General features: G+C 33.7%; 1 protein-coding gene across 1 annotated transcript; it reads right to left on the bottom strand.

The window, feature by feature from the left end:
* Window positions 1–1500: 1500 nt before the first annotated feature.
* Window positions 1501–6487, bottom strand: LOC111617532 (fatty acid hydroxylase domain-containing protein 2-like). The gene is made up of 7 exons (XM_023358815.1): window positions 6364–6487; window positions 3013–3073; window positions 2683–2771; window positions 2478–2605; window positions 2139–2347; window positions 1784–2059; window positions 1501–1699 (listed from the first exon to the last, which is right to left on the bottom strand). Exons 3-7 carry the CDS (start codon window positions 2759–2761, stop codon window positions 1555–1557), a joined length of 837 nt encoding a protein of 278 aa, XP_023214583.1. The 5' UTR covers window positions 2762–2771; window positions 3013–3073; window positions 6364–6487; the 3' UTR covers window positions 1501–1554.
* Between the last annotated feature and the right edge of the window lie 6590 nt (window positions 6488–13077).

The raw sequence follows: 13077 nt of genomic DNA, 5'->3' as shown, positions 1-13077 counted from the left end.
TTCTAACAATTGTAACAATAGTCAATATTACTGCAATAAGGCAATTGTTGTACGAAGTAGCATTGTAAAAATGAATCAAGTTTAATATTTTTTTTCTTAAAAATAAATGCACAATATCATTACGTATATAAATACAATAAATGTACAATTGTGAAATGTTTAGGAAGAATTTTGAAAGTAGAGATAGGATTTTATTTTTAAAAAATTATAACAACATAAAATATTTATTAAGTCCAACCCCATTCGAACACGACACGTGACTACGTCTATCTCACCACTCCATTTACCTTTAATCATCAAAATTTAACAGCACGAATGCCTTTAATACCCGAACATTCGCGCAGAATTTTAAAAATTTTCGACAAAAGGTACAGGAGTTATCGAGCTTCGAAATGGGTGAACAAAATCGTTCTCCCCACACACGAACATCCATACGTACTGAAAAATCCTAACTTTTTTGCATTTCTCGACATTTTAAGGTCCTCGAGAACGAAAATGTAAACAATGTTGAAGGGAGTCATTTTTGTTTGTTAAGTTATGGCAACGCAATATTTAGGCAATCTACCTAAGGGGTTGCCTTCCTGGAGGTCTTTTTAAAGGTAACTGGCCCCTATTCAGACGTTATAGACGTGGAGAAAACCTGGAAAACTCCACGCGGCCATCCATCCTGGCGAGGCGCGAATCCACGACCGAACTCCTAGTGTTTAAAGAACAGAACTGCTTGGCTGCTTGGGCCCGGGAGTCACTTTTAACCGATCGCCATCGTTTCCCTCTGTTATACGTGTGTATAATAATACTAGCAGACCCCGCCACGCCTTGTTGTGGCTCAAAATGTATCTATTATAAATGTATAACACTTCCCCAGTGGGGGAAAATTTTTCGAAAAATTTTTTCTTAGTGTACATTCTGTTGACGTACCCTATTAAAACGCAATCAAAAACGCAAGAAACCGCATCTAAAATAGTATAATAGAAGCCAAGTTTTTCAGAGTAAGCCTTAATCCTGTCTCTTTCCCCCGCGGGGAGAATATCAAAAAATTCCTTCTTAGTGTACATTCTGTTGACGTATCCTATTAAAACGCAATCAAAAACGAAAAAAACTGCATCTAAAATGGTATAAATAGAAGCAGAGTTCTTTACGGTAACCTTTTCCGTAAGGCTTACCGTAAAGAACTGTCCATCCCCCATGTTTAACGGAATAATATATAGCCTNAAAAAACTGCATCTAAAATGGTATAAATAGAAGCAGAGTTCTTTACGGTAACCTTTTCCGTAAGGCTTACCGTAAAGAACTGTCCATCCCCCATGTTTAATGGAATAATATATAGCCTATGTCCACCCTGAAGTTCCATTCTAAATATTGGTGAAATAATTTTTGAAATCGGATGAGTAGTTTCGGAGATTACCTGCTGCATACAAACTAACATACATACATACAAACATTACCTCTTTATAATATTAGTATTAATTAAAATGGTAATTAATTAAACAACCGGAAAAGTAACATGCAAAATGTATATTTTTAGTTTAATATAAATTTTATCAAGTAATACATTTAATCGTCATCAGGAATAAGTTCTTTCATTGATTTAAAAGACAATAAAATAATATGTCTCTGATACTCTTTACTTTTCTTGAAAAGGTCATCTGTTCCAAATAATTTGTCCAAAAATCCTACGGATCCAAAATTATTCCATATCCTTAGGATACGTTAAAAATAAAATAAAACGCATTAGTTATTTTAAATAAACCGGTAAAATCAAGTTATAGACGTATATATTTACCTCTTATGATGAAAATCATGATACTCTGGTGAATGTGGAAAAAACGGTAAATGATAACCTATATGATCTAAAACGTTATACGAAGTTCCTATGGCGATCCAGATCCACAGATTGATCGGATGAGCTCCAAATATAAAGGAAGGTATGTAGAAGGGTATGACATTCATAAATATATGTTCCACTGGATGCACGTAGACAGCCGTTATAGCAATTGGTACATCCCATAAGTGATGAGTTTTGTGAATATGCTTGTAAATAGCGCGAGTATGAAGAGTCCTGATGAAAAATGGTAATTAATTTTAAATTAAATACAATTAAATTATATTATTATATTAAATTATATATTTATAGCAACCTATGAACGATGTAAACTATTATTTCTGACAGGATTGCATGAAGGAAGAAGTGAATAATTATAAAGAAAATGGAAGGAGCTTCATATTTCAGACCACGGAATTCCCAAAATTTCCATAAATGGTAAATAAGAATGACACACGGGATGGCTACAAATGTCTGATTGAAAAGAACTCTTCTTATAACTGCAATTGCATCTGCAACACGTATCTAAAAACATTTAGAGATTATAATTAAATTTATACACAAGAATTGGAGCGGATGAAGAGTAATATTAATCTAGGACACCTGTGGTATTATACTATTATATTAATAATACATAAAAAAGTGTATTACTTACTGGATATTTTTTAAAGTCGAGTTTCTGTATTTTATATTTGTGTAAAAATTCTGGTTTTCCTGTTAAATCAATCAATGTGAAGGGAAGACAAACAGTCCAGTATATCGAGATTCTCAAACACACGGGAACTAAAAGAATATATATATGTATGTATGTAATGTTAAACAATAACTATATAAGTTATATCTATTTAATATTAACTTACTGATGATGTATAAAAATCTAGGATCTCCCTCACACCAATGGTATATCGAATGCCACAATGAGTTGATATGATAATACATGAGTGCTTCGCTACAGCAATAAATAAATAAATAAATTCTTATCAGTTATTAAGATCTTAATACCCCTTTAGAATAGTAACTGGTCGGTACTGCACGACTCTATCCCCTGTAATTACCGTTACAGTAGACTCCCCCTATGACGCGGTAGATACGTTCCACGTTATACGAATTTCGCGTTGTAGGAATCTGCGTTATAGGAACCCGCGTTATAGGAGGGTCTACTGTATTTATTTTTTATTCGCAAGACTTACTTGAAAATAGATCTGTAGAAAATCACAAAGTTTTACAAAGAAGAACACCACGATCGTCGCTCTGTACATATTAAAAATGTTTATTATTAATTAATTTATTTATTTTATAAGTTATATTCACATAAATAAATCAACAAGATAATTACTTAGTACAGTATAAAAATTTTAAGAAAGTTTAAATACTACTTGAAAGCGCGCAACGATTGGGAGGTGGGGGAAAAGTTTGTAGTTGAACTGCATTCTAATTTCACACCCGCCTCTACTGTAATCAATTAATTTGCAAGAGGTATCTCACGTTTAATGTATTGTTCTATTCTCTGAATATACAAAACCGACATTTTGCCAGCAAATAAGTTTATTATTGGCAAGCATTTTCGATTTAATTTTTACTATTTTCATGTATTTTACCATTGGAATAGTGTACGTGTCTTTTGTATTCTAAATATCTTCTAAGAAATATTTAATTATATTATAAATTTTGTTTGAGTGCCAAAAATTTGTAGTTAGGCAACTGTCTGAAGCTAATTATGTAAATGAAAAATCCTGTTTATATAATTTATTAAACATTTTGATCTCCTAAAGCAATCAATTATCTTGTTTATCAATTACGTATTTTTTTCCAGTGAAACATGAAATTTTACAAAAAACAACATTTCTAGTTTATTATTACAAGGAAATCTTGAAATTCCAACTTCAAGGACTTACTTTTGGAGTTTCCCTATTGTTTACAACTTGCCTAATCTTTTCTCTGAGCTTTCTGTATTTTATAAAAGTTATTATAAACATTCCATTGATTAATGTGGTGGGTGAAAAGTAACTAGGTATTGAAAAACTGCTGTAATTTTTTTAAAACATAACGCAATAATAATAAAATTTATGTGCGCACTTACATCTATCAATGCAATTTTATATTTGTTGCATCGATGGTGTTAGCAGTGACCGAGAAGGGCTGCACGCGCAGTGGAATAAAAGATGACGACTTCTCGTGTGTTGAAGAGCGAGCGCAGATTGTTGTACGCTATGGGATGTTCAATGGTTGCCGTGCAAAGACGATGACGTATAGTGAAGGGACATCGTGTCACAATCAATCTAGAAACAATATCATTCGAAGCTGATGACTACAGGCTGGGTTGCTGTCCATCTACATCACGATCCCCAGTCATTTGAAGAAGTTGGTAGAACTCCGTTGTATTTTCAGGTGTTCATCATTATTTTCATTTAATAATGTACAATTCAGGCAATTTTCATTTTCCGTACTCATAAAACTACAAGTATTTACCCTTTTTGGAAAGCCTACAAACCTGTATAGTAGGCTTGTATATAGTATGCAAGCCTACTATATACGTTTCGTGCATACTAAAAGTGAATAAATGAAATAGGTTTTTGTCAAGATTATTTTAAGATATTACGGCCTTTAATTTGAAATTATTGATCTAAATTTGGTTGTAATAATAAATAATGCATTGGAAATATTAACGTAACTTTAAGAGTTGCGTAACTTTCCAGGCAAGAAAACTTAAATTGCGTGTGGTGCCATCTGTTATGATAGGTTATTAAAAATCTTTTTATGTTATAAAATGAGTAAAAAGTTTAATTTTGAGGATAGCGACGAGTCTTATAGGAAAAAAAGAAACATTTTAAATTGTAATAACGAGTAAAATCTTTAAGTCCGACCCATTCGAGATACACGATCTCTCTATCTTCCTACCCCAGTGGATAAAACAATTGGTAACCTGAAACAACCTACGATCGTGGGTTGTTCCATGTTAAATTTTTCGGGTTTTCTTCACATGCTCAACACTTAAATACGCAGACCAGATGACGAAGTAGCAAAGACGGTAGTTTATGGCTCTGGGGGATCCGAGATCGAATCTGAACGGATCGAGAAATCGTAGGAATTTTACGAGGAATGGCCTTTCCAGATATTCTGGGCTCTCCATTGTGGGCCTGACCAAAATCATAGTAGGCTCGCTAAAAAGAGGGCCCATAGGGCAGAAAGAGTTAAAAAAACACTTAAATACGACACAATTTTCGTAGAAAGGCCTGGCAAATCTTGCGTTGCCTTATTTAATTCCGCAAAAAAAATTTGGTGAAACCATCTTGAATAGTAAAGCTCATTGAAAATGCCTCACTCAGACGGGCTGGCCACGTGGAGTTTTTTGGGATTTTTCCACGTCTCTAACGCCTAAATAGGGGCCAGTTTCCCTTAAAAACACTTCCCAGAAGGCATTTTTTCTAGTCAGATCGCCCAAGTGTTGCGTTGCCATAACTTAACAAACAAACAAACTCTTTCCGTAAGGAAGAAGAAATTGATCTAAAGTTGATTGTCTTACTCTTTTAATCAAAATTTTTCTCAAATGCGATAGCGCATTGTCGTTTTCTATTGCCACTTTGACTTTTTTCTTTCTTTGATGCCATATTGATTAAATATATAAATCACAAAACTGAAAAAAGAAGTATAGCACAAACACTCGGAAAAGCAATGCCTTTTGTATTTGTAAATGTGGTGGGTGAAAAGTAACTAGGCATTGAAAAACTGCTGTAATTTTTAAAAAGTTATACAAGCGCATGCCTAACACCAACTAAAATTTGACACAAAATACCGTTACGTTCGTTATCCGAATTTTGTTCGTTATCCGAGACAAAATTTTTGCAAAATAAAAGTTCGTTAACCAGGACGTTCGTTAATCGGGGTTCCACTGTAATTAATTATATATAATGGCGTAAAAGTAATCCGATGGTTGTTTGGCTTTACAAATTCATCGGGTTTCGTGAGGTTTGTTTACGTAATTCGAAAAATTTTTCAATGTTAAATGATATAAACTATGCTTTAAGCGTATGTGTATCAGGTAGCTGCTTCATCAATTCAAGGCTATCAACATTTTTTATATCAATAACAAAAAAAAAAACCTAAACAAGGTTAACAAGAAATTTAAATTTTTTATGAAATTTTTACCTAAATAGTAAAAATAAATGAAGATATCTTCTACTATAGAAAATAATACTTGCAGAAAAGAAGTCTTTTTCTTCTAATAAAATTTACACCCTATGATCACTAAAGAGGGCCCTTTCTTTCATACAGATCCGCAAGGGGGCATAATGACGAAGAACAAGGCCCGAACAGACCGACCAAAAAAAATTCCTAGTGTTGATCGCCCTTCATGTCTAAGATTGATAAGGATCGCGGGTTCGACCATCACCACGTGGAGTTTACTGTGTTTTCTTCACGTTTGTAACATCTAAATCAAATTAGAAAGACCTCCCTAGTGTCGCGTTGCCATAAACAAATAAACCAAGCTGATAAAAATAAACAAAGTAACAAAACAGTATTAATTAAACACAAAGACTTACCGTTACGACTTAGCAATTATGAACGACAAAGAATGTACTGTACTTCACACTTTAATGTCGATAAAGCGACTAACACGTACGAACACGGTAATAAGATATATTTAATTCCTATACAATATGTTTGATAGAAGTTAGGTATTTACTTTAATTCCTATCTCGTGTTCATTGATTGGCGCTAATTGTTTCAAAATCATAGACAGTAGCCAATCACAGAACTTCTAAAAAAATTTTTTTTTTCTAATACTGAAATGATAAACAAATAATAATTTTACAAACTGGTTATAAACCACTACTCAAAATAAAAATATTAATATTAATTATACGATATAAAACTTTATACGGTGTAATGTCAACACAACTAGACAGCCTTGATCAAGCTGGTTGCAAAAGCGAAAAAATTTCTTTTATAAAATTAAATCGTCATTTAATTATATTATGCCAATTTCTTTGTTAATGTACGGTTTATTTTATTTTATTTTTATTTTTCCGCGATCAGTTTTAGTTTAATATTACTGAGGCCCCAGAGAGCACTAAGAGGCCAGAACGTGTAAAGTGAGAAGTGTGTTTGTCCAATGAGGGATCATGATGCATTTGAACTAGTCTCTTGTGAGGGCTCATAAGTTTTACGTGATTATTGGAGTCTGTACTTGTTATTTAAACTTAAGGCCGAAAGGTGTGTATGTATATTAGCTGTTAGTAATTGTTAGGGTTAAATTTTTATTTATAAGTTTATTTGGATAGTTGGCGAAGGAAGGGAGATAGCCCAAGTGAGCCAGACCCCAACCAGCAACTAATTAGATCTAAGATTTTGGAAGAGTACTAATTTAACTTAGAATGGCCAGAGCTGGAGGATGCATGAGATAAGACAAGACAAGACAAGATAAATAAAGGAAGATAGGATAGTTAGTGCCTAACATAGCCTAACCTAATTTTTCTGACTTGTCCAGAGCCACTATGGAAAAGAAAGTAGCAATGGTAGAGCCATAGATGGTCTAGTCCAACGAATTCAAAATAAATATTAAAATTTTTGTAATGGGAGACTAGATTGGTGAGCAAGTCAACAATCCAGTTTATTGCCTACTGGGAGGACTTTAGAGGGGAACTTGAGACCCCATTTGGGATTAAAGATGTGAAGGAAACCCAGTAAAACTTCACAAGTCAAGCTAGGCCAAAAGGCCAGACAGAACAATACCAAAATGAATAGTGATTTTCATGGGAAAACCAAATATGGTAGGTGTTGGACAGGACCACCGTGAAGGATAAAGTTTGGAAGTGATTTTTTAGAGTTGAGATTTAAGAGTGGCTAACAATTGACGAGAAGGTTGAAATTAGAGTGAAGCAAGTTATACCTGGCTGAGGATTGGAGAAGGAATCCTACAGGGCCAGATGTAGAGGAAGAGTGACACACAAAAAGGGCAGGACGAAAGCAGCAGGGATAGGTGCAGCGGTCTTCTAACGCCACGCCAAAGAGGCGCCCACAGGTGGTGGAAGGCCACGGGAGGCAAGATGGAAGCCAGTTGCCGACTGCCGACGGCAACCCCGGAGCAGAACCGCCGCTGCCGATCTACCGAGAAATACCCGTACCGGGATCTAGACCACTATCCGGAAAAAAGAAAGGGAGTGCCTAACAGTCCAGGGGGTCCACCCAATTCAGGCAACAACCCCGAAGAAGCAGGACGAGCGAGTCCAGTGCACGAACTTCGCACTTAACGCCCGTCCAGAAAGAAGGCGAAGTACCTGGTTGTCCGTTTACGCTAGTAGAAGGGGCGGAAGGCGGCAGAGAGAAGTCCGTCGCTAGCCTACAGGGAAAGCCTTTCCGATGTTGTGAAGAAGCCCGAAATAATAAGGCATTAAGAAAAGCCTAGCTGCCCCGAAACTATAATGTACAGTACAGTACATTATGTGTGTTGTGTTCATCTATAGAAATTAACGTAGCATTAGTTGGACTGGAGACAAGTATTTCTTAGAACTGATTGTTTATCTTTGTTATCTCATTATATTTCATCATTTTCTTCACAATATTATAGGAGAAAGCGTGTTACAAAAATATCATTGACACAACGAAACCAACTCTTAAAAAATAATATAAACAGTTTCAAAAAAACAAAATGAAACAGCTTGTAAGGCAATTTATAATCGTACAGTACAATTGTTAAGATACTTTATTAATAAGAAATCTAGTAGTACAGATAAAATACAGTATACGTCTTGTACCCTTGAAATAATAGTATGACAATTTGTATACAAAAATTTAGAGGAAAATAATTATATTTAGAAACGAAACAACTATTAGGGTAAGAATGCAAAGTACAAAGTACTCCTCATCTCATATTTTGCTAAACAGTAGTCACATATGTAAGGACGAATTTCTACGTTGTAGTACGCATGGTGCCATCACTATTGGGTGGAAGAACGTTAGAGGTTTGTCGTGATACAAAATCAAAACAGAACAACAGATGACCCCTCCCCTACGATGCTGTCTGGGTTGATTATTTGTTTTAATAGTCAAGCATTCGCACCTCAGACTTACACAGCCTTCGTCAATGTCACCCAAACATCCAGGACAGACATTTTCCCTTTATACAATCTGCAAAGTTAGTGTTTATTTCCTGACTCGCACATTCAATATTTCCTTTCATTTAGATCGGAGAATATCTTTCCTGTGATGTCCTTAATGTCATCATTCATCGTCTTTGTAGGCCTTCCTCCTGGATCTTGCCCAGAGTGACTATCCTTTCCAAGCCATCATCAGTCCTGACTCTGCCCAAAGTAGTACCTCAAATGCACATTAGCACGTCGAAGCTTTATTTGATTCAGGGCTTAACACTGTAGTATACTGTACACAGTAAAATTACAATTTAGTTTTAAAGAATAATAAGCTCGATATAGCGATCACCCGATTTAGCGAGCCATTTCCTCGCTATTCTTTATACGTATAATGAACTTCTGATGTAGTAAATGAACTAGCTTATTTCTTTGAGAGTTCACTGTATCGAGAATGTACTATAATTGGAAAGTATTCAAATATTCATTACTTTTCTATTAAATATTTAAGAATCATCCGAAGAGTCCAATTAATTATTACGCGAGATAGGTATTGTTCTCTTTTCAGTTCTTTGAGCTTTTACTTATTTACTGCGTACAGAATTCAAACGGTACCGGATTAACCGGATTATCCCATTCATTCCGGATAATCAAGAGTCTATTGTTATTGAAAACTGGATTGCATTGATTTGATAAGACAACGCAGCCCACTGGGCGATCTGCCAAGGAATACTTTATGAGAAACTGGCCCTTATTTGGGTGTTAAAGTTGCAATTAGTCTAACTAGTTCAATAACCGAGCCCATCAGTGACTTAATGGATAAAAACCACCGAACAATTGTAGTTGGTTGTGTGTTTTTTCGCCTCCCTAACGGGCTGGCCACGTGGTGTTTTCTTCCCGTTTGTAGCACGTAAATAGGGGCCAGTTTCCTTTAAAATATCCTTCCGGGAGGCATCTTTCCTCGTCAAGATAGCCTCCAATTACTTTAGATAATGGTAATTTCGTCTCAAGTTAATTATGAAGTAAGTTGGAGGAGAAATCTCTAGCAGCAATGTAGCTTTAAATCAGGAAGACATCTCCGTAAGCATTCGTATCAGCTAGTTAATTAGAATTTCAAATGAACTTAATCTACATCGAACGTCATTGGCCTAAATTAAGGAACGTGTAGTTCTAAATTGAGATATTTATTTACTTTAATTATTGACGGGAAGCGAGATTCAATACGAAGAATATTCTGGTGTGAGGATTATACGATGTATTGTATCTGTACAACTGTGAGGCCCATTAATTGTCATCACCAGTAGCCTTAAAAAGAGTTACGCACTGAAATATACGAGTGAGGCCCTAACTTATAGCGTGAGGCCTCGTATCCGTTCCGAGGCCTGACTCATAAAAGGTATTTATCTATCACATCTGTATTTCGAGAACATTGTTTAACCGCATAGCCACATATTAAACAATATCAAAATGTGTGATATATAATTATTTAATGCAAATAATACTAATTAATCGGGGGCGTAACATATTTTTGGCCCTCTCAAATTTTTTAAAATTTATTTATAAACTTTTCAGCACAAGATGGAGCCACAACTAATTAATATAAATTCAAAATTATTTTTGTATTATTATAATTTTTTTTTACCTTTTTAAATTTATAAATTTTACAAGTAAAAAAAAGTAACATAAAAAAATTATTTTAATGTAAAAAATAAAATAAATATAATTTAAAGGATCAATGTTAATGCATTTGATAATAACCCTGATACAATGAGTCATATAATTGTTTCTGTCGAATCCACATTTCCTCTAGTCTACTCGAACGTGGGAATGAACAGCAGACAGGACGATATATTTAGAATTACTCTCATTAACCACGAATCCAATAATATATACAATTCCTCCCTCCCTCCACAAATTCTCACTAAAACCTCTTCCACTTGTATAAATTTATTTAATCAATTCTACCGAAAAACACAAAGAAAACACTCGTTAAACAATTAAACTTTTCTGTTTTGCTTAAAAAAATAAAAAATAAAAACTGTTTTACTTAATTAATATCATTAATAACATGCCACGTGTGCTGGAAAGTTATGTACTGTACTATTGTACAGACTCGTGTTCTGTTTATAATAAGATAAATGTAAACAGACGGACAAACAGACAGATTTTTAAGTATTTAAATAATGCATCTATTAGCCAACATATACTCTTCTTCATTGTTTAAATACTCTCTGTTTGTCTGTCTGTTTCCGTTTATCTATACAATAGTGCATATAAACAGAACATAACTTGTACGTAGCATAATATTAATTAAATTACTTAAAATATTCGCATTTAATTAGACAGACAGACAGACTGACTGATAGATATAATAATTCTACATAAGTATTTAAATAATTATTTAATTTACATCAAAGCGAGTGACGTGTAAGTTTAAAATGGTGTTTATTTTTTAAAATAATTTTCTTACGCGGTTTAAATATAATTAATTAATTAATTATTACAATAAATAACAATTAAGGAATTGTTTTAAACATCATTAAGGAATTTTTGATTCCTTAATAACGAGAGAATCGGTTAAGGATTGAAGACATTTTCGGGTCTATTGTTAAATATTTTATAATATACAGTCGACCCCCCTATAACACTGTTGATTATTCCGTTTTATATGAATTCCATGTTGTACGAGTCACTTAGATTTTATAAATATGTGTGCCGTTCTGTGCCCGGCTCATGTATTTGTAAAATCTAAGTGACTCGTACAACATGGAATTCATATAAAACGGAATAATCTACAGTGTTATAGGGGAGGTCGACTTGTAGTATTTTAGAATTCTGGTGGACGGTTTTGATAATTAAGGACGACGACGATAAAAAAAATAATAAAGAAAACGTAAATAAATGACCTTCTATACGCCCAATATGCATGAAACATCAGCTAAATTGTTCGGTGTAGAAACAATATTCGCTTATAAAAAAAGAATGAATTCGCCTAAAGAAATAAAAAGAGGCGTCACGGAAATAACTGAAATATATAAATTTATAATTACAATAAAATAAATAAATAAATATGTCGAATTTTTCGTTCGTTCTCGTGATTACACTCCATTTATTTTGGTTGTAAGCGAAGATTGCTTGAAATTTTCGATTAAAAAGAAAAAAAAATATAGTAAATTTTAACGACAGAATACGGAATTTCTTCTGTATATTTCGTGAAATTCTTTTGTTATTTCGCATTTCGCAAAGAGGATGATATATAAAAAAATAATAACCTTGGAAAATCCGAATCAAAGAGTGTGTGTTTGCATCGTCTCTACATCCTCTCATCAATTTTTGTGGAGAATTTAAATTTCGATCGGGATTTATATTTTTCGTATTCAAAATGTCGAAAAATTTCTCGTAATTATAGATTTAATGCATTAAAATTGCTAAAATTGTAGCGAAGAAAAGTTGTTCTTCTACGCTGAAATTATGCAGAGATGGAAGAATGCCCTCCCTCCCTCTCATTACAGATGAATAATGAAGATTTTTACGTGAAATTTTCAGAAAAAAAAATGTTAATTTGTCCTATAAATTAACATTTCGTAAAAATAACAATAAAAATTAACCTTAAAAAATCGATACGAAAGAGGAAAAATCTCCGCATCCTCCCATCAATTTTGTGGATAATTTTAAACTTTTATCAATAATTTCGAGTTAGAATTTATATTTTATGCATCCAGAATATTATAATTTCTCAAAATATCGATTTAAAATGCCTAAAATTGTAAGAAAAAATGATTTTTCTCAGCTGAAATTACGCAAAGATTGGAAGAATGTTTCTCATAATACGCGATTAACGAGGAAAAGGAAGAGGCCCGATTCGAAATTTAATAAAGCCTCGAGCCTCCTTTTTATGCGCCAATAAATGATAATGAAAAATTAAACTAAGATACAGAAAAAAAAAACCACGTGCAATGACCCGCTATCAACTACAGTTTCCGGTGTCACACGCTTCTTACAAAGAACAATTAATGTCGCTGACGATGGCGTCATCGATTTGACTCGCACCAAACCCGTTGTAAGGAAATAACTTTTTAAATTAAATAATCTCAAAGGAAAATTTTAATTGGGAGTCATCAACCGAAAGTCGAGTGATACAACGAAAACAAATTAAAGCGTCTCAAGGTT

The sequence above is a fragment of the Centruroides sculpturatus genome, unplaced genomic scaffold, assembly GCF_000671375.1.
Source record: "Centruroides sculpturatus isolate CEXI.00-Female unplaced genomic scaffold, Cexi_2.0 scaffold2018, whole genome shotgun sequence".
NCBI lineage: Eukaryota > Metazoa > Arthropoda > Arachnida > Scorpiones > Buthidae > Centruroides > Centruroides sculpturatus.
The sequence above is the reverse complement of the archived record's forward strand: the minus strand, read 5'-3'. Positions and strand labels throughout refer to the sequence as shown.